The sequence below is a fragment of the Scyliorhinus torazame genome, chromosome 3 (genome assembly GCF_047496885.1).
Source record: "Scyliorhinus torazame isolate Kashiwa2021f chromosome 3, sScyTor2.1, whole genome shotgun sequence".
Taxonomy (NCBI): domain Eukaryota; kingdom Metazoa; phylum Chordata; class Chondrichthyes; order Carcharhiniformes; family Scyliorhinidae; genus Scyliorhinus; species Scyliorhinus torazame.
The window spans coordinates 377,051,862-377,077,718 of NC_092709.1; the positions used below are offsets into that span (position 1 = coordinate 377,051,862).

The window sequence follows — 25,857 nt, forward strand, 5'->3', positions numbered from 1 at the left end:
GCCTCCTTACTTTCTGCATAAGCCTACCATGGGGAACCTTGTCAAATGCCTTACTAAAATCCATGTACACTACATCCACTGCTTTACCTTCATCCACATGCTTGGTCACCTCCTCAAAGAATTCAATAAGACTTGTAAGGCAAGACCTACCCCTCACAAATCCGTGCTGACTATCCCTAATCTAGCAGTGTCTTTCCAGATGCTCAGAAATCCTATCCTTCAGTACCCTTTCCATTACTTTGCCTACCACCGAAGTAAGACTAACTGGCCTGTAATTCCCAGGGTTATCCCTAGTTCCTTTTTTGAACAGGGGCACGACATTCGCCACTCTCCAATCCCCTGGTACCACCCCTGTTGACAGTGAGGATGAAAAGATCATTGCCAACAGCTCTGCAATTTCATCTCTTGCTTCCCATAGAATCCTTGGATATATCCCGTCAGGCCCGGGGGACTTGTCTATCCTCAAGTTTTTCAAAATGCCCAACACATCTTCCTTCCCAACAAGTATTTCCTCGAGCTTACCAATCTGTTTCACACTGTCCTCTCCAACAATATCGCCCCTCTCATTTGTAAATACAGAAGAAAAGTACTCGTTCAAGACCTCTCCTATCTCTTCAGACTCAATACACAATCTCCCGCTACTGTCCTTGATCGGACCTACCCTCGCTCTAGTCATTCTCATATTTCTCACATATGTGTAAAAGGCCTTGGGGTTTTCCTTGATCCTACCCGCCAAAGATTGTTCATGCCCTCTCTTAGCTCTCCTAATCCCTTTCTTCAGTTCCCTCCTGGCTATCTTGTATCCCTCCAATGCCCTGTCTGAACCTTGTTTCCTCAGCCTTACATAAGTCTCCTTTTTCCTCTTAACAAGACATTCAACCTCTCTTGTTAGCCATGGTTCCCTCACTCGACCATCTCTTCCCTGCCTGACAGGGACATACATATCAAGGACACGTAGCACCTGTTCCTTGAAAAAGTTCCACATTTCACTTGTGTCCTTCCCTGCCAGCCTATGTTCCCAACTTATGCACTTCAATTCTTGTCTGACAACATCGTATTTACCCTTCCCCCAATTGTAAACCTTGCCCTGTTGCACGTACCTATCCCTCTCCATTACTGAAGTGAAAGTCACAGAATTGTGGTCACTATCTTCAAAATGCTCCCCCACTAACACATCTATCACTTGCCCTGGTTCATTACCAAGTACTAAATCCAATATTGCCCCTCCTCTGGTCAGACAATCTACATACTGTGTTAGAAAAGCTTCCTGGACACACTGCACAAACACCACCCCATCCAAACTATTTGATCTAAAGAGTTTCCACTCAATATTTGGGAAGTTAAAGTCGCCCATGACTACTACCCTATGACTTCTGCACCTTTCCAAAATCTGTTTCCCAATCTGTTCCCCCACATCTCTGCTACTATTGGGGGGCCTATAGAAAACTCCTAAGGTGACTGCTCCTTTCCTATTTCTGACTTCAACCCATACTACCTCAATAGGGTGATACTCCTCGAACTGCCTTTCTGCAGCTGTTATACTATCTCTAATTAATAATGCCACCCCCCCCCCCACCTCTTTTACCACCCTCCCTAATCTTATTGAAACATCTATAACCAGGGACCTCCAACAACCATTTCTGTCCCTCTTCTATCCATGTTTCCGTGATGGCCACCACATCGTAGTCCCAAGTAACGATCCATGCCTTAAGTTCACCCACCTTATTCCTGATGCTTCTTGCGTTGAAGTATACACACTTCAACCCATCTCCGTGCCTGCAAGTACTCTCCTTTGTCAGTGTTCCCTTCCCCACTGCCTCATTACACGCTTTGGCGTCCTGAATATCGGCTACCTTAGTTGCTGGACTACAAATCCGGTTCCCATTCCCCTGCCAAATTAGTTTAAACCCTCCCGAAGAGTACTAGAAAACCTCCCTCCCAGGGTATTGGTGCCCCTCTGGTTCAGATGCAACCCGTCCTGCTTGTACAGGTCCCACCTTCCCCAGAATGCGCTCCAATTATCCAAATACCTGAAGCCCTCCCTCCTACACCATTCCTGCAGCCACGTGTTCAACTGCACTCTCTCCCTATTCCTAGCCTCGCTATCACGTGGCATCGGCAACAAACCAGAGATGACAACTGTCTGTCCTGGCTTTTAACTTCCAGCCTAACTCCCTAAACTTGTTTATTACCACCACACCCCTTTTCCTACCTATGTTGTTGGTACCAATGTGCACCACGACTTCTGGCTGCTCCCCCTCCCCCTTAAGGATCCTGAAGACACGATCCGAGACATCCCTGACCCTGGCACCCGGGAGGCAACATACCTTCCGGGAGTCTCGCTCGCGACCACAGAATCTCCTATCTATTCCCCTAACCATTGAATCTCCTACAACTATTGCTTTTCTATTCTCCCCCCCTTCCCTTCTGAGCCCCAGAGCCAGACTCAGTGCCAGAGACCTGGCCGCTAGGGCCTTCCCCCGGTAGGTCACCCCCCCAACAGCATCCAAAACGGTATACTTGTTTTGAAGGGGAACGGCCACGAGGGATCCCTGCACTGTCTGCCTGTTTGTTTTTTTCCCCCTGACTGTAACCCAGCTATTCTTGTCCTGTACCTTGGGTGTGGTTACCTCCCTGTAACTCTTCTCAATCAGCCCCTCTGCCTCCCGGATGATCCGAAGTTCATCCATCAAAAGCTCCAGTTCCCTAACACGGTCTTTGAGGAGCTGAAGTTGGGTGCACTTCCCGCAGGTATAGTCAGCGGGGACACAAGTGGTATCCCTCACCACCCACATCCTACAGGAGGAGCATGCAACTGGCCTAGCCTCCATCCCCTCTTACCTTACAGAATATAGCTGCTGTGTGGACTAACTAGATCTCCGCCCTCCGACTCTGCTCCCAGTCAGCTACACTTTCTGTAAACTCCTGGCTCTCTTCTCACTCTTTGCGGAAATGTCAGAAACAAAATGAAAGGAGCACCTTACTCCCTCCTCACCTAACTCCCTCGGTCACCAAACTCTTACTATAGCACTCAAAAAGCACCAAATTCAGCACTCAGTGCAAACAAAGTCTGCACTGTAGGGGATCACTTTTATACTGTGAATCGATCTGGGAATGCAGAGGGGGAATGATCTGGGAATGCAGAGGGGGGAATGATCTGCTGGGAATGCAGAGGGAGGAATGATCTGGGAATGCAGAGGGGGGAGCGATCTGGGAATGCAGAGGGGGGGAACGATCTGGGAATGCAGAGGGGGGAACGATCTGGGAATGCAGAGGGGGGAACGATCTGGGAATGCAGAGGGGGGAACGATCTGGGAATGCAGAGGGGGGAACGATCTGGGAATGCAGAGGGGGGAACGATCTGGGAATGCAGAGGGGGGGGACGATCTGGGAATGCAGAGGGGGGGAACAATCTGGGAATGCAGAGGGGGGGAACGATCTGGGAATGCAGAGGGGGGAACGATCTGGGAATGCAGAGGGGGGAACGATCTGGGAATGCAGAGGGGGGAACGATCTGGGAATGCAGAGGGGGGAACGATCTGGGAATGCAGAGGGGGGGAACGATCTGGGAATGCAGAGGGGGGAACGATCTGGGAATGCAGAGGGGGGAAACGATCTGGGAATGCAGAGGGGGGAACGATCTGGGAATGCACTCAGAAGTCTGGGCAGATCTGCTTTCGATGGTACTAATCACCTAATTTAATAACCTTTTATTTCAGAATCCTTGGCTGTATTGCTGATCCTTGCGTAGGATCAATCTCACGGCTATATTCCATCATCTTCCATATAGGATCAGAATCCACTCCCATTCTGTAGATTGGATGCGGAGGGGTGCAGACTGTATTGGGGTGGCCACACAGTTTGCGAGGTGGGTGTTGATGTACTTGAAGGCTGGAGTACGGAGTGGCCTTGACAACACTCCCGACAACAGGGTTGTTACAGGAGATCCGAGCAAAGACTGGTGAACCATGCTGGGGACGGAGTGGCAACAGGTTGGTTCAAGGGGACAGGGACTGACCACACTGGCTAAAAGGACTCTGGAACAAACCACCACCGGGTAAAGGTCACAGGTTGGCAACAAAAGGGTGGAGGTCACAGGGTCTGACCGCTCAGGTTCGAGGTGCCAGGGATTGAGTCCAACATTACATAAGCAGCTCCATTAACTGCAGTCAATGGGGTAAAGAGGACGTGAGACGGGAGTACCGTGGCCAGACCCCATACGGCAGCTTCTGAATGTTCTGGTGTTGCTTGTGTCCATGCCTCTGCCTTCATTCCTGCTCCATCACCTCACTGACACAAGCTTGTATGTCTTCAAAGTGATGACTTGTGTGAATGTAATCCCAGCTCGCCTTGACAGCAATGTTGAAAGCAAATAGCTGCAGTGAGTGAAAGAGGCTGGTGCCAGGGTAATGTATGATCGCGAGAGCCTGCACTGGCCCGGGGATTAGGGGATTAATGGAGAGATGGGTGGGGTATGGGAGAACGTGAGATCACAACAGTTTCTGCGGCCCCTGTCATTAGGGGGTTAATGGAGAGAGAGAGAAGGTGGGTGGATGGAATTCCTTGCCCAGTGAAGCAGTTGAGGCTCCTTCATTAAATGTTTTTAAGATAAAGATAGATAGTTTTTTGAAGAATAAAGGGATTAAGGGTTATGGTGTTCGGGCCGGAAAGTGGAGCTGAGTCCACAAAAGATCAGCCATGATCTCATTGAATGGTGGAGCAGGCTCGAGGGGCCAGATGGCCGACTCCTGCTCCTAGTGCTTATGTTCTTATGTGAAGGGGATTGGATTGTTTTGGTTTATTGTCACGTGTCCCGAGGTACAGTGAAAGGTATTGTTCTGCGTGCAGCTCAAACAGATCATTCCGTACATGAGAAGAAAATACATAATAGGGCAAACATAAATACACAATGTAAATACATAGACACCGGCATCGGGTGAAGCATACAGGGTGTAGTGTTAATCAGGTCAGTCCATAAGAGGGTCGTTTAGGAGTCTGGTGACAGTGGGGAAGAAGCTGTTTTTGAGTCTGTTCGTGCGTGTTCTCAGACTTCTGTATCTCCTGCCCGATGGAAGAAGTTGGAAGAGTGAGTAAGCCGGGTGGGAGGGATCTTTGATTATACTGCCCGCTTTCCCCAGGCAGCGGGAGGTGTAGATGGAGTCAATGGATGGGAGGCAGGTTCGTGTGATGGACTGGGCGGTGTTCACGACTCTCTGAAGTTTCTTGCGGTCCTGGGCCGAGCAGTTGCCATACCAGGCTGTGATGCAGCCAGATAGGTTTGGGTGTAAATGTGATATTTTCTGGTTAATAATAATCTTTATTGTCACAAGTAGGCTTACATTAACACTGCAATGACGTTACTGTGAAAAGATAAATGTGATATCCGGAGGTTAATGAGGGGTTTGGGGGTTAATGCGAGGGGTTTGAGGTTAGTGCGAGGGGTTTGGGGGTTAATGTGAGGGGTTTGAGGTTAGTGCGAGGGGTTTGGGGGTTAATGTCAGGAGGTTGGGGGTTAATGCGAGGGGCTTGGGGGTTAATGCGAGGGGTTTGGGGGTTAATGCGAGGGGTTTGGGGGTTAATGCGAGGGGGTTGGGGGTTAATGCGAGGGGTTTGGGGGTTAATGCGAGGGGTTTGGGGGTTAATGCGAGGGGTTTGGGGGTTAATGCGAGGGGTTTGGGGGTTAATGCGAGGGGTTTGGGGGTTAATGCGAGGGGGTTGGGGGTTAATGTGAGGGGTTTGGGGGTTAATGCGAGGGGTTTGGGGGTTAATGTGAGGGGCTTGGGGGTTAATGCGAGGGGGTTGGGGGTTAATGCGAGGGGTTTGGGGGTTAATGCGAGGGGCTTGGGGGTTAATGCGAGGGGCTTGGGGGTTAATGCGAGGGGTTTGGGGGTTACTGTGAGGGGTTTGGGGGTTAATGCGAGGGGCTTGGGGGTTAATGCGAGGGGTTTGGGGGTTAATGTGAGGGCGTGTGTTGGGATGAAGGTTGAATTGACCTGGAATCTCATTGTCTTGCCGGATCAATGAACCATTTTTACTATTCCTGAGGGAAATGCACTGTTTGAACCTCTAATTGTGTTGATTATTTTCCTTGACAGCAGGAGAGGATTCAGCCTCTTCTGCTTATTAATTCTGCTCCTGGAATGAAACACACTTCCAGTGACACATACAGACTGACATGGTTTAGTCGGGCAGTATGGTCGGCACGGGCTTGGAGGGCCGAAGGGCCTGTTCCTGTGCTGTACATTTCTTTGTATAGTTCAGCTTTATAAATCCCTCTTTCTGAGCCGTCACTGCATTCTGGCAATCACATTGAAAGCAATTCTTCTGTCTCTCCTGACAGTTTGTTTTCCAGACGGGTCTCTAAATCAGAGGATAATTGGTTCAAATCCCACACTCTGCATTTCAGCCTTTAATATATGCAGACTAACCTATTACAATTCTGGGCATATATTGCAGTGTTGAAGAGCTCGTGTTTCAGATCAGCCATGAAAAACGCTCCACATGAAAAACATCCTGTGGCGTTATGTTGAGTGGGAGCAGCAGTGTTAGAACCCCGTGCTGTGCCTGTCCTGGGAGTGTTTGATGGGGACAGTGTAGAGGGAGCTTTACTCTGTATCTAACCCCGTGCTGTACCTGTCCTGGGAGTGTTTGATGGGACAGTGTAGAGGGAGCTTTACTCTGTATCTAACCCCGTGCTGTACCTGTCCTGGGAGTGTTTGATGGGACAGTGTAGAGGGAGCTTTACTCTGTATCTAACCCCGTGCTGTACCTGTCCTGGGAGTGTTTGATGGGACAGTGTAGAGGGAGCTTTACTCTGTATCTAACCCCGTGCTGTACCTACCCTGGGAGTGTTTGATGGGGACAGTGTAGAGGGAGCTTTACTCCCTGTCCTGGGGCTGTCACCATAGCCTGTAGGCTAGTCCCCCTACAGGACGCCCTCTCTAATCTCTTCCACGCCGCTCCCCCCTCCTCTCCCATCCACTTACTCACCATTGAAATATTAGCGGCCCAATGATACTCACTTAGGCTCGGTAGTGCCAGCCCCCCCTATCCCTGCTACGCTGTAAGAATCCCTTCCTCACTCTCGGGGTCTTCCCGGCCCACACAAAACCCATGATGCTCTTTTCAATCCTTTTAAAAAAAGCCTTCGTGATCACCACCGGGAGGCACTGAAACACAAAGAGGAATCTCGGGAGGACCACCATCTTAACCGCCTGCACCATCCCTGCCAATGACAGGGATACCATATCCCATCTCTTGAAATCCTCCTCCATCTGTTCCACCAACCGCGTTAAATTTAACCTATGCAATGTGCCCCAATTCTTAGCTATCTGGATCCCCAGGTAACGAAAGTCCCTTGTTACCTTCCTCAACGGTAGGTCCCCTATTTCTCTACTCTGCTCCCCTGGATGCACCACAAACAACTCACTTTTCCCCATGTTCAATTTATACCCTGAAAAATCCCCAAACTCCCCAAGTATCCGCATTATTTCTGGCATCCCCTCCGCCGGGTCCGCCACGTATAGTAGCAAATCGTCCGCATACAAAGATACCCGGTGTTCTTCTCCTCCTCTAAGTACTCCCCTCCACTTCTTGGAACCCCTCAACGCTATCGCCAGGGGCTCAATCGCCAGTGCAAACAATAATGGGGACAGAGGGCATCCCTGCCTTGTCCCTCTATGGAGCCGAAAATATGCAGATCCCCGTCCATTCGTGACCACGCTCGCCACTGGGGCCCTATACAACAGCTGCACCCATCTAACATACCCCTCTCCAAAACCAAATCTCCTCAACACCTCCCACAAATAATCCCACTCCACTCTATCAAATGCTTTCTCGGCATCCATCGCCACTACTATCTCCGTTTCTCCCTCTGGTGGGGCCATCATCATTACCCCTAACAACCTCCGTATATTCGTGTTCAGCTGTCTCCCCTTCACAAACCCAGTTTGGTCTTCGTGGACCACCCCCGGGACACATTCCTCTATTCTCATTGCCATTACCTTGGCCAGGACCTTGGCATCTACATTTAGGAGGGAAATAGGTCTATAGGACCCGCATTGTAGCGGGTCCTTTTCCTTCTTTAAGAGAAGCGATATCGTTGCTTCAGACATAGTCGGGGGCAGTTGTCCCCTTTCCTTTGCCTCATTAAAGGTCCTCGTCAGTACCGGGGCGAGCAAGTCCACATATTTTCTATAGAATTCGACTGGGAATCCATCCGGTCCCGGGGCCTTTCCCGCCTGCATGCTCCTAATTCCTTTCACCACTTCTTCTACCTCGATCTGTGCTCCCAGTCCCACCCTTTCCTGCTCTTCCACCTTGGGAAATTCCAGCCGATTCAAGAAGCCCATCATTCTCTCCCTCCCATCCGGGGGTTGAGCTTCATATAATTTTTTATAAAATGTCTTGAACACTCCATTCACTCTCTCCGCTCCCCGCTCCATCTCTCCTTCCTCATCCCTCACTCCCCCTATTTCCCTCGCTGCTCCCCTTTTCCTCAATTGGTGTGCCAGCAACCTGCTCGCCTTCTCCCCATATTCGTACTGTACACCCTGTGCCTTCCTCCATTGTGCCTCTGCAGTGCCTGTAGTCAGCAAGTCAAATTCTACAAAGGCAAAGCCTTTGCCTTTCCCTGTACAGTCCCTCCTCCGGTGCTTCCGCATATTGTCTGTCCACCCTCAAAAGTTCTTGCAGCAACCGCTCCCGTTCCTTGCTCTCCTGCTTCCCTTTATGTGCCCTTATTGATATCAGCTCCCCTCTAACCACCGCCTTCAACGCCTCCCAGACCACTCCCACCTGGACCTCCTCATTATCATTGAGTTCCAAGTACTTTTCAATGCACCCCCTCACCCTTAGACACCCCCCCTCATCTGCCAATAGTCCCATGTCCATTCTCCAAGGTGGGCGCCCTCCTGTTTCCTCCCCTATCTCCAAGTCCCCCAGTGTGGAGCGTGATCCGAAATGGCTATAGCCGTATACTCCGTTCCCCTCACCTTCGGGATCAATGCCCTACCCAGCACAAAAAAGTCTATTCGCGAGTAGACTTTATGGACATAGGAGAAAAACGAGAACTCCTTACTCCTAGGTCTGCTAAATCTCCACGGGTCTACGCCTCCCATCTGCTCCATAAAATCTTTAAGTACCTTGGCTGCTGCCGGCCTCCTTCCAGTCCTGGACTTCGACCTATCCAGCCCTGGTTCCAACACCGTATTAAAATCTCCCCCCATTATCAGCTTTCCCATCTCTAGGTCCGGAATGCGTCCTAGCATCCACCTCATAAAATTGGCATCATCCCAGTTCGGGGCATATACGTTTACCAAAACCACCGTCTCCCCCTGTAGTTTGCCACTCACCATCACGTATCTGCCCCCGTTATCCGCCACTATAGTCTTTGCCTCGAACATTACCCGCTTCCCCACTAATATAGCCACCCCCCTGTTTTTCGCATCTAGCCCCGAATGAAACACCTGCCCCACCCATCCTTTGCGTAGCCTAACCTGGTCTATCAGTTTCAGGTGCGTTTCCTGTAACATAACCACATCTGCCTTAAGTTTCTTAAGGTGTGCGAGTACCCGTGCCCTCTTTATCGGCCTGTTCAGCCCTCTCACGTTCCACGTGATCAGCCGAGTTGGGGGACTTCCTACACCCCCCCTTGTCGATTAGCCATCACCTTTTTCCAGCTCCTCACCCGGTTCCCACGCAGCTGTATCTCCCCCAGGCGGTGCCCCCCCCGCCCATCCCCTCCCATACCAGCTCCCCCCTCTCCCCAGCAGCAGCAACCCAGTAATTCCCCCCTCCCACCCCCCCCGCTAGATCCCCCGCTAGCGTAATTACTCCCCCCATGTTGCTCCCAGAAGTCAGCAAACTCTGGCTGACCTCGGCTTCCCCCCGTGACCTCGGCTCGCACCGTGCGACGCCCCCTCCTTCCTGCTTCTCTATTCCCGCCATGATTATCATAGCGCGGGAACCAAGCCCGCGCTTCTCCCTTGGCCCCGCCCCCAATGGCCAACGCCCCATCTCCTCCACCTCCCCTCCTCCCCCCATCACCACCTGTGGAAGAGAGAAAAGTTACCACATCGCAGGATTAGTACATAAAACTCCTCTTTCCCCCCTTTTTAACCCCCCTCTTTGCCCCCCACATTCGCCCCACCACTTTGTTCAAACGTTCTTTTTAATAACCCGCTCATTCCAGTTTTTCTTCCACAATAAAAGTCCACGCTTCATCCGCCGTCTCAAAGTAGTGGTGCCTCCCTCGATGTGACCCACAGTCTTGCCGGTTGCAGCATTCCAAATTTTATCTTCTTTTTATGAAGCACCGCCTTGGCCCGATTAAAGCTCGTCCTCCTTCTCGCCACCTCCGCACTCCAGTCTTGATAAACACGGATCACCGCGTTCTCCCATTTACTGCTCCGAGTTTTCTTCGCCCATCTAAGAACCATTTCTCTATCCTTAAAACGGAGGAATCTCACCACTATGGCTCTGGGAATTTCTCCTGCTCTCGGTCCTCGCGCCATCACTCGGTATGCTCCCTCCACCTCCAACGGACCCGCCGGGGCCTCCGCTCCCATTAACGAGTGCAGCATCGTGCTCACATATGCCCTGACGTCCGCTCCCTCCACACCTTCAGGAAGACCAAGAATCCTCAGGTTGTTCCTCCTTGCGTTGTTTTCCAGTGCCTCCAACCTTTCCACACATCGTTTCTGATGTGCCTCCTGCGTCTCCGTCTTCACCACCAGGCCCTGTATGTCGTCCTCATTCTCGGCTGCCTTTGCCTTCACGACCCGAAGCTCCCGCTCCTGGGTCTTTTGTTCCTCCTTTAGCCCTTCGATCGCCTGTAGTATCGGGGCCAACAGCTCTTTCTTCATTTCCTTTTTGATCTCTTCCACACAGCATTTCAAGAACTCTTGTTGTTCAGGGCCCCATGTTAAACTGCCACCTTCCGACGCCATCTTGGTTTTTGCTTGCCTTCCTTGCCGCTGTTCTAAAGGATCCACTGCAATCTGGCCACTTTCTCCTCCTTTTTCCATCCGTATCCAGGGGGGATTCCCTTCTGGTTTACCGCACAGTGTTTTTAGGCGTCAAAATTGCCGTTGGGGCTCCTATCAAGAGCCCAAAAGTCCGTTTCACAGGGAGCTGCCGAAACGTGCGACTCAGCTGGTCATCGCCGCACCCGGAAGTCGAGGAGCTTTACTCTGTATCTAACCCCGTGCTGTGCCTGTCCTGGGAGTGTTTGATGGGGACAGTGTAGAGGGAGCTTTACTCTGTATCTAACCCCGTGCTGTACCTGTCCTGGGAGTGTTTGATGGGACAGTGTAGAGGGAGCTTTACTCTGTATCTAACCCCGTGCTGTACCTGTCCTGGGAGTGTTTGATGGGACAGTGTAGAGGGAGCTTTACTCTGTATCTAACCCCGTGCTGTACCTGTCCTGGGAGTGTTTGATGGGACAGTGTAGAGGGAGCTTTACTCTGTATCTAACCCCGTGCTGTACCTACCCTGGGAGTGTTTGATGGGGACAGTGTAGAGGGAGCTTTACTCTGTATCTAACCCCGTGCTGTACCTGTCCTGGGAGTGTTTGATGGGGACAATGTAGAGGGAGCTTTACTCTGTATCTAACCCCGTGCTGTACCTGTCCTGGGAGTGTTTGATGGGGACAGTGTAGAGGGAGCTTTACTCTGTATCTAACCCCGTGCTGTCCCTGTCCTGGGAGTGTTTGATGGGGACAGTGTAGAGGGAGCTTTACTCTGTATCTAACCCCGTGTTGTACCTGTCCTGGGAGTGTTTGATGGGGACAGTGTAGAGGGAGCTTTACTCTGTAACCCCGTGCTGTGCCTGTCCTGGGAGTGTCTGATGGGGACAGTGTAGAGGGAGCTATACTCTGTATCTAACCCCGTGCTGTACCTGTCCTGGGAGTGTTTGATGGGGACAGTGTAGAGGGAGCTTTACTCTGTATCTAACCCCGTGCTGTGCCTGTCCTGGGAGTGTCTGATGGGGACAATGTAGAGGGAGCTTTACTCTGTATCTAACCCCGTGCTGTACCTGTCCTGGGAATGTTTGATGGGGACAGTATAGAGGGAGCTTTACTCTGTATCTAACCCCGTGCTGTACCTGTCCTGGGAGTGTTTGATGGGACAGTGTAGAGGGAGCTTTACTCTGTATCTAACCCCGTGCTGTACCTACCCTGGGAGTGTTTGATGGGGACAGTGTAGAGGGAGCTTTACTCTGTATCTAACCCCGTGCTGTACCTGTCCTGGGAGTGTTTGATGGGGACAATGTAGAGGGAGCTTTACTCTATATCTAACCCCGTGCTGTACCTGTCCTGGGAGTGTTTGATGGGGACAGTGTAGAGGGAGCTTTACTCTGTATCTAACCCCGTGCTGTATCTGTTCTGGGAGTGTTTGATGGGGACAGTGTAGAGGGAGCTTTACTCTGTATCTAACCCCGTGCTGTACCTGTCCTGGGAGTGTTTGATGGGGACAATGTAGAGGGAGCTTTACTCTGTATCTAACCCCGTGCTGTCCCTGTCCTGGGAGTGTTTGATGGGGACAGTGTAGAGGGAGCTTTACTCTGTATCTAACCCCGTGCTGTACCTGTCCTGGGAGTGTTTGATGGGGACAGTGTAGAGGGAGCTTTACTCTGTATCTAACCCCGTGCTGTCCCTGTCCTGGGAGTGTTTGATGGGGACAGTGTAGAGGGAGCTTTACTCTGTATCTAACCCCGTGCTGTCCCTGTCCTGGGAGTGTTTGATGGGGACAGTGTAGAGGGAGCTTTACTCTGTATCTAACCCCGTGCTGTACCTGTCCTGGGAGTGTTTGATGGGGACAGTGTAGAGGGGGCTTTACTCTGTATCTAACCCCGTGCTGTCCCTGTCCTGGGAGTGTTTGATGGGGACAGTGTAGAGGGAGCTTTACTCTGTATCTAACCCCGTGCTGTACCTGTCCTGGGAGTGTTTGATGGGGACAGTGTAGAGGGAGCTTTACTCTGTATCTAACCCCGTGCTGTACCTGTCCTGGGAGTGTTTGATGGGGACAGTGTAGAGGGAGCTTTACTCTGTATCTAACCCCGTGCTGTACCTGTCCTGGGAGTGTTTGATGGGGACAGTGTAGAGGGAGCTTTACTCTGTATCCAACCCCGTGCTGTACCTGTCCTGGGAGTGTTTGATGGGGACAGTGTAGAGGGAGCTTTACTCTGTATCTAACCCCATGCTGTCCCTGTCCTGGGAGTGTTTGATGGGGACAGTGTAGAGGGAGCTTTACTCTGTATCTAACCCTGTGCTGTCCCTGTCCTGGGAGTGTTTGATGGGGACAGTGTAGAGGGAGCTTTACTCTGTATCTAACCCCGTGCTGTACCTGTCCTGGGAATGTTTGATGGGGACAGTGTAGAGGGAGCTTTACTCTGTATCTAACCCCGTGCTGTCCCTGTCCTGGGAGTGTTTGATGGGGACAGTGTAGAGGGAGCTTTACTCTGTATCTAACCCCGTGCTGTACCTGTCCTGGGAGTGTTTGATGGGGACAGTGTAGAGGGAGCTTTACTCTGTATCTAACCCCGTGCTGCACCTGTCCAGGGAGTGTTTGATGGGGACAGTGTAGAGGGAGCTTTACTCTGTATCTAACCCCGTGCTGTACCTGTCCTGGGAGTGTTTGATGCGGACAGTGTAGAGGGAGCTTTACTCTGTATCTAACCCCGTGCTGTACCTGTTCTGGGAGTGTTTGATGGGGACAGTGTAGAGGGAGCTTTACTCTGTATCTAACCCCGTGCTGTATCTGTCCTGGGAGTGTTTGATGGGGTCAGTGTAGAGGGAGCTTTACTCTGTATCTAACCCCGTGCTGTACCTGTCCTGGGAGAGTTTGATGGGGACAGTGTAGAGGGAGCTTTACTCTGTATCTAACCCCGTGCTGTACCTGTCCTGGGAGTGTTTGATGGGGACAGTGTAGAGGGAGCTTTACTCTGTATCTAACCCCGTGCTGTACCTGTCCTGGGAGTGTGTGATGGGGACAGTGTAGAGGGAGCTTTACTCTGTATCTAACCCCGTGCTGTACCTGTCCTGGGAGTGGTTGATGGGGACACTGTAGAGGGAGCTTTACTCTGTATCTAACCCTGTGCTGCCCCTGTCCTGGGAGTGTTTGATGGGGACAGTGTAGAGGGAGCTTTACTCTGTATCTAACCCCGTGCTGTACCTGTCCTGGGAGTGGTTGATGGGGACAGTGTAGAGGGAGCTTTACTCTGTATCTAACCCTGTGCTGTCCCTGTCCTGGGAGTGTTTGATGGGGACAGTGTAGAGGGAGCTTTACTCTGTATCTAACCCCGTGCTGTACCTGTCCTGGGAGTGTGTGATGGGGACAGTGTAGAGGGAGCTTTACTCTGTATCTAACCCCGTGCTGTACCTGTCCTGGGAGTGTTTTGATGGGGACAGTGTAGAGGGAGCTTTACTCTGTATCTAACCCCGTGCTGTACCTGTCCTGGGAGTGTTTGATGGGGACAGTGTAGAGGGAGCTTTGCTCTGTATCTAACCCCGTGCTGTACCTGTCCTGGGAGTGTTTGATGGGGACAGTGTAGAGGGAGCTTTACTCTGTATCTAACCCCGTGCTGTACCTGTCGTGGGAGTGTTTGATGGGGACAGTGTAGAGGGAGCTTTACTCTGTATCTAACCCCGTGCTGTACCTGTCCTGGGAGTGTTTGATGGGGACAGTGTAGAGGGAGCTTTACTCTGTATCTAACCCCGTGCTGTATCTGTCCTGGGAGAGTTTGATGGGGACGGTGTAGAGGGAGCTTTACTCTGTATCTAACCCCGTGCTGTACCTGTCCTGGGAATGTTTGATGGGGGACAGTGTAGAGGGAGCTTTACTCTGTATCTAACCCCGTGCTGTGCCTGTCCTGGGAGTGTTTGATGGGGGACAGTGTAGAGGGAGCTTTACTCTGTATCTAACCCCGTGCTGTGCCTGTCCTGGGAGTGTTTGATGGGGGACAGTGTAGAGGGAGCTTTACTCTGTATCTAACCCCATGCTGTACCTGTCCTGGGAGTGTTTGATGGGGACGGTGTAGAGGGAGCTTTACTCTGTATCTAACCCCGTGCTGTGCCTGTCCTGGGAGTGTTTGATGGGGACAGTGTAGAGGGAGCTTTACTCTGTATCTAACCCCGTGCTGTACCTGTCCTGGGAGTGTTTGATGGGGGACAGTGTAGAGGGAGCTTTACTCTGTATCTAACCCCGTGCTGTGCCTGTCCTGGGAGTGTTTGATGGGGACAGTGTAGAGGGAGCTTTACTCTGTATCTAACCCCGTGCTGTACCTGTCCTGGGAGTGTTTGATGGGGGACAGTGTAGAGGGAGCTTTACTCTGTATCTAACCCCGTGCTGTGCCTGTCCTGGGAGTGTTTGATGGGGACAGTGTAGAGGGAGCTTTACTCTGTATCTAACCCCGTGCTGTACCTGTCCTGGGAGTGTTTGATGGGGGACAGTGTAGAGGGAGCTTTACTCTGTATCTAACCCCGTGCTGTACCTGTCCTGGGAGTGTTTGATGGGGGACAGTGTAGAGGGAGCTTTACTCTGTATCTAACCCCGTGCTGTACCTGTCCTGGGAGTGTTTGATGGGGACAGTGTAGAGGGAGCTTTACTCTGTATCTAACCCTGTGCTGTACCTGTCCTGGGAGTGTTTGATGGGGATAGTGCAGAGGGAGCTTTACTCTGTATCTAACCCCGTGCTGTACCTGTCCTGGGAGTGTTTGATGGGGACAGTGTAGAGGGAGCTTTACTCTGTATCTAACCCCGTGCTGTACCTGTCCTGGGAGAGTTCATCTTTCAAGCATACAAGGAATAGAGCTTTCGGTCGATCGAACCTGGTCCGCTGTTCTGTACAATCCTGGCTTATCTTAGATTTTAACTCCTCCTTCCCACCTTTATCCTGATTCACTTATAGCAGAAATCATTTATCCCAGATTTAAATGTGTTTAAAGGCATTCAAAAGGCAGCTTGACAAACACGTGGACAGGACGGGGAGAGAGGGACACGGCACGAGGAGGTGCTGAGGGTTTTGGCCAAGGGGGGTATCATGACCGGTACAGGCTTGGAGGGCCGAAGGGCCTGTTCCTGTGCTGTATTCTTTGTTCTTTGAATTGTGGAACTTTAAAAGGACAAAGTTAAATATTGGTAGGTGGCAGGTGAAGTAAAATACTGAGAAATGTGAGGGGATGCATTTTGGTTGGAAGAACATGGAGAGATAAATAAAAAAGGGTGAAATTCACACGTGGGTGCAGGAGCAGAGGGACCGAGGTGTATCTGTGGATAGATCAATGAAGGTGGCAGTACCGTTAGAGCAATTAAGAAAGCAGAGAGTGTTCTGGGTTTTATTGATCGGGGCATGGAGTGCCAGAGCAAGTGGGTTATTCAGGGGAAGGGGTGGTGTACTGTCGTGGGTTTGTCACTGGATTATTAATCCAGTCACCCAGTGTGCTGCCCTCGGAACCCAGGTTCGAACCCCACCACAACATATGGTGACATTTAAAATTAAAAGTGTAATGATGAAATCAGTGTCAATTGTTGTAAAAGTCACTGGTTCACTAATCCCCCACCAGCAGGACAGGCCCAGCAGAGGTGGTGGCACAGTAACATACAGTAGGGAGGGATTGCCTGGGAGTCCTCAACATCGACTCTGCTCTGGACCCCATGAAATCTCGCGGCATCAGGTTAAACATGGGCCAGGAAACCTCCTGCTGATTACCGCGTACCGGCCTCCATCAGCTGATGAATCAGTTCTCCTCCATGTTGAACACCACTTGGAGGAAGCACTGAGGGTGGCAAGGGTGCAGAATGTGCTCTGGATTGGCGGATTTCAATGTCCGTCACCAAGAGCGGCTCGGTAGTACCACCACAGACTGAGCTGGCCGGGGACAGAGCTGCGAGACTGGGACTGCAGCAGGTGGTGTGGACAGACCGAGCTGGTCGGGGACAGAGCTGCGAGACTGGGACTGCAGCAGGTGGTGAGGGACAGACCGAGCTGGTCGGGGACAGAGCTGCGAGACTGGGACTGCAGCAGGTGGTGAGGGACAGACCGAGCTGGCCGGGGACAGAGCTGCCAGACTGGGACTGCAGCAGGTGGTGAGGGACAGACCGAGCTGGCCGGGGACAGAGCTGCGAGACTGGGACTGCAGCAGGTGGTGAGGGACAGACCGAGCTGGCCGGGGACAGAGCTGCGAGACTGGGACTGCAGCAGGTGGTGAGGGACAGACCGAGCTGGCCAGGGACACAGCTGCCAGACTGGGACTGCAGCAGGTGGTGAGGGACAGACCGAGCTGGCCGGGGACAGAGCTGCGAGACTGGGACTGCAGCAGGTGGTGAGGGACAGACCCAGCTGGTCGGGGACAGAGCTGCGAGACTGGGACTGCAGCAGGTGGTGTGGACAGACCGAGCTGGTCGGGGACAGAGCTGCGAGACTGGGACTGCAGCAGGTGGTGAGGGACAGACCGAGCTGGCCGGGGACAGAGCTGCGAGACTGGGACTGCAGCAGGTGGTGAGGGACAGACCGAGCTGGCCGGGGACAGAGCTGCGAGACTGGGACTGCAGCAGGTGGTGAGGGACAGACCGAGCTGGCCGGGGACAGAGCTGCGAGACTGGGACTGCAGCAGGTGGTGAGGGACAGATCGAGCTGGCCGGGGACAGAGCTGCGAGACTGGGACTGCAGCAGGTGGTGAGGGACAGACCGAGCTGGCCGGGGACAGAGCTGCCAGACTGGGACTGCAGCAGGTGGTGAGGGACAGACCGAGCTGGCCGGGGACAGAGCTGCGAGACTGGGACTGCAGCAGGTGGTGAGGGACAGACCGAGCTGGTCGGGGACAGAGCTGCGAGACTGGGACTGCAGCAGGTGGTGAGGGACAGTCCGAGCTGGGTGGGGACAGAGCTGCGAGACTGGGACTGCAGCAGGTGGTGAGGGACAGACCGAGCTGGCCGAGGACAGAGCTGCGAGACTGGGACTGCAGCAGGTGGTGAGGGACAGACCGAGCTGGTCGGGGACAGAGCTGCGAGACTGGGACTGCAGCAGGTGGTGAGGGACAGACCGAGCTGGTCGGGGACAGAGCTGCGAGACTGGGACTGCAGCAGGTGGTGTGGACAGACCGAGCTGGCCGGGGACAGAGCTGCGAGACTGGGACTGCAGCAGGTGGTGTGGACAGACCGAGCTGGCCGGGGACAGAGCTGCGAGACTGGGACTGCAGCAGGTGGTGAGGGAACCAACAAGAGGGAAAAACGTACTTGACCTCACCCTCACCAACCTGCCTGCTAATAGCTACCTATTGGGGGCTGGTTTAGCACAGTGGGCTAAACAGCTGGCTTGTAATGCCGAATAATGCCAGCAGCACGGTTCGATTCCCGTATGTGGGAATGTGGTGACGAGGGGCTTTTCACAGTAACTTCATTGAAGCCTACTTGTGACAATAAGCGATTATTGTTATTAGATGCATCTGTCCGTGACAGTATCGGTAGAAGTGACCACCACACAGTCCAGCACGGTAGCATTGTGGATAGCACAATTGCTTCACAGCTCCAGGGTCCCAGGTTCGATTCCCGGCTTGGGTCACTGTCTGTGCGGAGTCTGCACGTTCTCCCCGTGTGTGCGTGGGTTTCCTCCGGGTGCTCCAGTATCCTCCCACAGTCCAAAGATGTGCAGGTTAGGTGGATTGGCCATGATAAATTGCCCTTAGTGTCCAAAATTGCCCTTAGTGTTGGGTGGGGTTGCTGGGTTATGGGGATAGGGCGGAGGTGTTGACCTTGGGTAGGGTGCTCTTTCCAAGAGCCGGTGCAGACTCGATGGGCCGAATGGCCTCCTTCTGCACTGTAAATTCTATGATAATGTGGAGACAAAGTCCTATCCTCACATTGAGGATCCCCTCCATCGTGTTGTGTGGCACTACCACTGTGCTAAACGGGACAGACTTCAAACAGATGTAGCAACTCAAGACTGGCCATCCATGAGGCGCTGTGGGGCAGCAGCATAAGAACTAGGAGCAGGAGTCGGCCATCTGGCCCCTCGAGCCTGCTCCGCCATTCAATGAGATCCTGGCTGATCTTTTGTGGACTCAGCTCCACTTTCCGGCCCGAACACCATAACCCTTAATCCCTTTATTCTTCAAAAAACTGTCTATCTTTATCTTAAACACATTTCAACCACGATCTGTAACCTCCTGGCCCGGCAGATCCCCCACTCTGCCAGGACCACCCAGCCAGGGGACCAACCCCGGCTCAGTGAAGAGCGCAGGCGAGCGTGCCAGGAGCAACACCAGGCAGACCGAACAATGAGGCGGAGACCTGGAGAAGCTACAACACAGGACTGTGAGCCAAACAGGGTAAGCAGCGAGTGAAAGCTTCACTGCACCGAGGACCCGGGCTCAATCCCGGGTCACTGTCTGTGGAGTTTGCACATTCTCCCTATATCTCTGTGGGTCTCACCCCCACAACCCAAAGATTTGCAGGGTAGGTGGATTGGCCACGCTAAATTGCCCCTTAATTGGGAAACAAAATAAGTAGGAAGTAATAGACAGAGTTAAGCGATTCCACACCCATTGGATCAGATGTAAGCTCTGCCGTCCTGCCACATCCAGGGTGAATGGTGGTGGACAATTAAACAACTCACTGGAGGAGGAGGCTCCACAAATATCCCCGTCCTCAATGATGGAGGAGCCCAGGACATCTGTGCAGAAGACAAGGCTGAGGCATTCGCAATCTTCAGCCGGGAGTGCCGAGTGGATGATCCGTCTCGGTCTCCTCCGGAGGGCCCCAGCATCACAGATGTCCGTCTTCAGCCAATCCGATTCACTCCCGGTGATGTCACAAAACGTCTGAAGGCCCTGGACACTGCGAAGGCTCTGGGCCCTGACAGCATCCGAGCAATAGTACTGAAGACTTGCACCAGAACTTGCCGCACCCCTAGCCAAGCTGTTCCAGTACAACTGGCATCCACCTGGCAATGTGGAAAATTGTCCAGGTGTGTCCTGTACACGAGAAACAGGACAAATCCAACCCAGCCAATGGGAATCGGGGAAAATGTCCCCTGGGTGGAGTCAGACCCGGCACAAAGGAAGCTGGTTGTGGTGGTTGGAGGCCAGTCATTTTAATCCTGGGACCTCACTGCAGGAGTCCCTCAGGGTGGTGTCCTCGGCCCAACCATCTTCAGCTGCTTCATCAATCACCTTCCCTCCATCATAAAAATAAAAATGAAATGAAATGGATGAAACAAAAGGTCATAAGGTCAGAAGTGGGGATGTTTGCGGGTGACTGCACAATGTTCACCATTCGCGACTCCTCAGATAACGAACCAGTCCCTGTCCAAATGCAGCGAGACCTGGACAATATCCAGGCTCGGGGCTGACAAGGGGCAAGTTACATTCACGCCACACAAGGGCCCGGCAATGACCATCTCCTACAAGAGAGGATCTAACCACCGCCCTTTGACATTCAATAGCATTACCATCGCTGAATCCCCACAATCAACATCCTGGGGTTACCATTGATCAGAAACTGAACTGGACCCAGCCACATTAATACTGTGGCTCCCAGGGCCGGTCAGAGGCTGGGATTCCTGCGAAGAGTAACCCACCTCCTGACTTCCCAAAGCCTGTCCACCATCCACACGGCACAAGTCAGGAGTGTGATGGAATACTCTCCACTTGCCTGGATGAGCGCAGCTCCAACAACACTCAAGAAGCTCGACACCATCCAGGACAAAGCAGCCCCGCTTGATTGCTGCCCCGTCCACAAACATTCACTCCCTCCCCCACCGACACAGTGACAGCCGTGTGTACCGTCTACAAGATGCACTGCAGTAACTCACCAAGGTTCCTTAGACTGTACCTTCCAAAACCCACTCCCATCTCAAAGGACAATAATAATCTTTATTATTGTCACAAGTAGGCTTACATTAACACTGCAATGAAGTTACTGTGAAAAGCCCCTAGTCGCCACACTCCGGCACCTGTTCGGGTACACAGAGGGAGGATTCAGAATGTCCAATTCACCTAACAGCATGTCTTTCGGGATTGTGGGAGGAAACCGGAGCACCCGGAGGAAACCCACGCAGACACGGGGAGAACGTGCAGACTCCGCACAGACAGTGACCCAAGCTGGGAATCGAACCTGGGGCCCTGGCGCTGTGAAGCAACAGTGCTAACCACTGTGCTACCGTGCCGTCCAAGAGCAGCAGAGACCTGGGAACACCACCACCTGGAGGTTCCCCTCCAAATCACTCATCACCCCGCACTGTCTGAGAGTGTGGTGGAGGCAGATTCATGCAGCGAGTGGTTAGGATCTGGAATGCACTGTCTGAGAGTGTGGTGGAGGCAGGTTCACACAGCGAGAGGTTAGGATCTGGAATGCACTGTCTGAGAGTGTGGTGGAGGCAGGTTCACACAGCGAGAGGTTGGGATCCGGAATGTACTGTCTGAACAACGAACAAAGAAATGTACAGCACAGGAACAGGCCCTTCGGCCCTCCAAGCCCGTGCCGACCATGCAGACGACTAAACTCCAATCTTCTACACTTCCTGGGTCCGTATCCCTCTATTCCCATCCTATTCATGTATTTGTCAAAACGCCCCTTAAATGTCACTCGTCCCTGCTTCCACCACCTCCTCCGGTAGTGAGTTCCAGGCACCCACTACCCTCTGCGTAAAAAACTTGCCTCGTACATCTACTCTAAACCTTGCCTCTCGCACCTTAAACCTATGCCCCCTAATAATTGACCCCTTTACCCTGGGGAAAAGCCTCTGACTATCCACTCTGTCTATGCCCCTCATAATTTTGTAGACCTCTATCAGGTCGCCCCTCAACCTCCTTCGTTCCAGTGAGAACAAACCGAGTTTATTCAACCGCTCCTCATAGCTAATGCCCTCCATACCAGGCAACATTCTGGTAAATCTCTTCTGCACCCTCTCTAAAGCCTCCACATCCTTCTGGTAGTGTGGCGACCAGAATTGAACACTATACTCCAAGTGTGGCCTAACTAAGGTTCTATACAGCCGCAACATGACTTGCCAATTCTTATACTCAATGCCCCGGCCAATGAAGGCAAGCATGCCGTATGCCTTCTTGACTACCTTCTCCACCTGTGTTGCCCCTTTCAGTGACCTGTGGACCTGTACACCCAGATCTTTCTGACTTTCAATACTCTTGAGGGTTCTACCATTCACTGTATATTCCCTACCTGCATTAGACCTTCCAAAATGCATTACCTCACATTTGTTCGGATTAAACTCCATCTGCCATCTCTCCGCCCAAGTCTCCAAACAATCTAAATCCTGCTGTATTCTCTGACAGTCCTCATCGCTATCCGCAATTCCACCAACCTTTGTGTCGTCTGCAAACTTACTAATCAGACCAGTGACATTTTCCTCCAAATCATTTATATATACTACAAAGAGCAAAGGTCCCAGCACTGATCCCTGTGGAACACCACTGTTCACAGCCCTCCAATTAGAAAAGCATCCTTCCATTGCTACTCTCTGCCTTCTATGACCTAGCCAGTTCTGTATCCACCTTGCCAGCTCACCCCTGATCCCGTGTGACTTCACCTTTTGTACTAGTCTACCATGAGGGACCTTGTCAAAGGCCTTACTGAAGTCCATATGGACAACATCCACTGTCCTACCTGCATCAATCATCTTAGTGACCTCCTCGAAAAACTCTATCAAGTTAGTGAGACACGACCTCCCCTTCACAAAACCGTGCTGCCTCTCACTAATACGTCCATTTGCTTCCAAATGGGAGTAGATCCTGTCTCGAAGAATTCTCTCCAGTAATTTCCCTACCACTGACGTAAGGCTCACCGGCCTGTAGTTCCCTGGATTATCCTTGCTACCCTTCTTAAATAGAGGAACAACGTTGGCTATTCTCCAGTCCTCCGGGACATCACCTGAAGACAGTGAGGATCCAAAGATTTCTGTCAAGGCCTCAGCAATTTCCTCTCCAGCCTCCTTCAGTATTCTGGGGTAGATCCCATCAGGCCCTGGGGACTTATGTACCTTAATATTTTTTAAGACACCCAACACCTCGTCTTTTTGGATCTCAATGTGACCCAGGCTATCTACACCCCCTTCTCCAGACTCAACATCTACCAATTCCTTCTCTTTGGTGAATACTGATGCAAAGTATTCATTTAGTACCTCGCCCATTTCCTCTGGCTCCACACATAGATTCCCTTGCCTATCCTTCAGTGGGCCAACCCTTTCCCTGGCTGCCCTCTTGCTTTTTATGTACGTGTAAAAAGCCTTGGGATTTTCCTTAACCCTATTTGCCAATGACTTTTCATGACCCCTTCTAGCCCTCCTGACTCCTTGCTTAAGTTCCTTCCTACTTTCCTTATATTCCACGCAGGCTTCGTCTGTTCCCAGCCTTTTAGCCCTGACAAATGCCTCCTTTTTCTTTTTGACGAGGCCTACAATATCACTCGTCATCCAAGGTTCCCGAAAATTGCCGTATTTATCTTTCTTCCTCACAGGAACATGCCGGTCCTGTATTCCTTTCAACTGACACTTGAAAGCCTCCCACATGTCAGATGTTGATTTACCCTCAAACATCCGCCCCCAATCTAGGTTCTTCAGTTCCCGCCTAATATTGTTATAATTAGCCTTCCCCCAATTTAGCACATTCACCCTCGGACCACTCTTATCCTTGTCCACCAGCACTTTAAAACTGAATGAATGACACACTTGAGAGTGTGGTCGGTGCTTGCTTAACTGAAGCATTCAAAATGGAATTGTGTAATTGTCAGAAGAGGAGATATGTGTGAGGCTAAGATGAAAAAGCACTTGTAGAGAGCCAGGACGGAGGCAATGGGGCGAATGGCCTTCTCTTGTGCTCTGATGTGATTTGACAGTGATGGTGAACGGGACAGAGGGGATGCTGTACGCTGAGGGAGAATGCAGTGAAATGTCACTCTCTCCAATCTGCTCCATTGTGTTTGAGGCTGAGGGGGAGGGGCAGAGATGGAGAGACAATCTGTCACTCTGCCAAATGTCTCCTGTTGCTAAGTTACACAGGAGTACCTCAGGCTCCAGCATCTCCTCGGGAAAACATTGGATCAGTGTGCTGAGCTGTGGGACTCTGCATTTCCCAGCTGCCTGTGCGAGCGAGGAGAGCTGCACTGATCTCATCACTAGTTCAGGGGTGTTGGCACAGGATCGGCAGGTCGGCATTAGCAGCAGGCTGACGGACGTGAGCAAGTAGCGGGCAAGCTTGGTGTTTGGCTCGAGGTTGTGCCTCTGGCTGTCTGTCGTGTGCGTTCCCTCTTCTCTCCCTCCCTCCTTCCCTCTCTCTCTGGACCCACAGTCGAGTGGGGTTCGTACTGCCTCTTTGCACAGAGCCTCCAGTCTAACACTGCAGCCATTTGCAGGCATTGCAAAGCAGCTGAGCAAGATCATCCAGTAAAAATTTGCCTTCATCTTAATATCTGACACTGTCTTGTATCCTTTACGTAATGATGCGACAGACCCCAACCGTGAGAAAGGTACAGACTAACCTTTACCATTCCCAGTTTCTGCATGCTTCAATCTCCACTCTTCCTCATTTTTAATTATTGCCTGCAGTAAAATTCTATTTTTTCTAATGTTTAAATTTCCAGAAGGTTCCTTTGCTTGTATATTGTGACTGAAGAATGCTGCATGAATTATAATTGTAAACATCGTTCTCTGGCGTTGGTGCACACATTTCCCGGGGGATTCTTTCATAGCAATCTCTGGGTGATGCACAATGTTGTGTGGTGCGTGTGTCTGACTGTTGTGCGTGTGTCTGACTGTTGTGCGTGTGTCTGACTGTTGTGCGTGTGTCTGACTGTTGTGCGTGTGTCTGACTGTTGTGCGTGTGTCTGACTGTTGTGCGTGTGTCTGACTGTGGTGCGTGTGTCTGACTGTGGTGCGTGTGTCTGACTGTGGTGCGTGTGTCTGACTGTTGTGCGTGTGTCTGACTGTTGTGCGTGTGTCTGACTGTTGTGCGTGTGTCTGACTGTTGTGCGTGTGTCTGACTGTTGTGCGTGTGTCAATCTGAAGATTCATTGCATGGCGTCTGTCAGAGCGTTGCGCGCGCATCTGTCTGAGCATTGCGCACACGTGTGTGTATGCGTGTTCGTTCACAGGATCACACAGTACAGAAGAGGCCCTCTGCACTAATCCCACTTCCGAGCCCTTGGCCCACAGCCTTGAATGTTACGACATTCCAAGTGCTCATCTAAGCACTCGCCTCCTGACTCCCCAAAGCCTGTCCACCATCGACAAGGCACAAGTCAGGAGTGTAATGGAATACTCTCCACTTGGCTGGATGAGCACAGCTCCAACAACACTCCAACTGGAGGGGCACCAATATCCTGGGCGGGAGGTTTGCTAGGGTTCTTTGGGAGGGTTTAAACTAGTTTGGCAGGGGGATGGGAACCAGAGCTATGGATCAGAGGATAGGGTAGCTGTCGAACAGGCAGAAATAGTATGCAGCGAGTCTGTGAGGAAGGCTAGACAGTTGATGGGGCAAAGTTGCACTCAGGGGAATGGGTTAAAGTGTGTCTGTTTCAATGCAAAGAGTGTCAGGAATTAGGGCGATGAACTTAGAGTATGGATCAGTACTTGGAACTACGATGTTGTGGCCATGACGGAGACATGGATTTCACAGGGACAGGAATGGTTGTTAGATGTTCCGGGATTTAGATGTTTTCAGAAGAATAGGGAGGGAGGTAAAAGAGGAGGGGGAGTGGCACTGTTAATGAGGGAGTGCACCACAGCTGCAGAAAAGGAGATAGTACAAGAAAGGAGTTTTCTATAGACCCCCCAATAGCAGCAGAGAGATAGAGGAACAGATTGGGTGACCAATCTTGGAAAGGTGCAGAAGTAACAGAGTTGTTG

General features: G+C 51.8%; 1 protein-coding gene across 4 annotated transcripts in view; it reads left to right on the forward strand.

Moving 5' to 3' along the window:
• Window positions 1-25,857, forward strand: part of LOC140409375 (dynactin subunit 1-like) — a 276,463-nt gene that overhangs the window by 50,813 nt on the left and 199,793 nt on the right. Inside the window, exon 6 of one of the 4 annotated variants that reach the window (XM_072497822.1) lies at window positions 24,462-24,479. The exons of the other annotated variants lie outside the window; for them this stretch is intronic. Within the exon in view, the coding sequence (XP_072353923.1) occupies window positions 24,462-24,479 (18 nt within the window). The remainder of the gene's footprint in view (window positions 1-24,461; window positions 24,480-25,857) is intronic. 4 annotated transcript variants of the gene reach the window in all.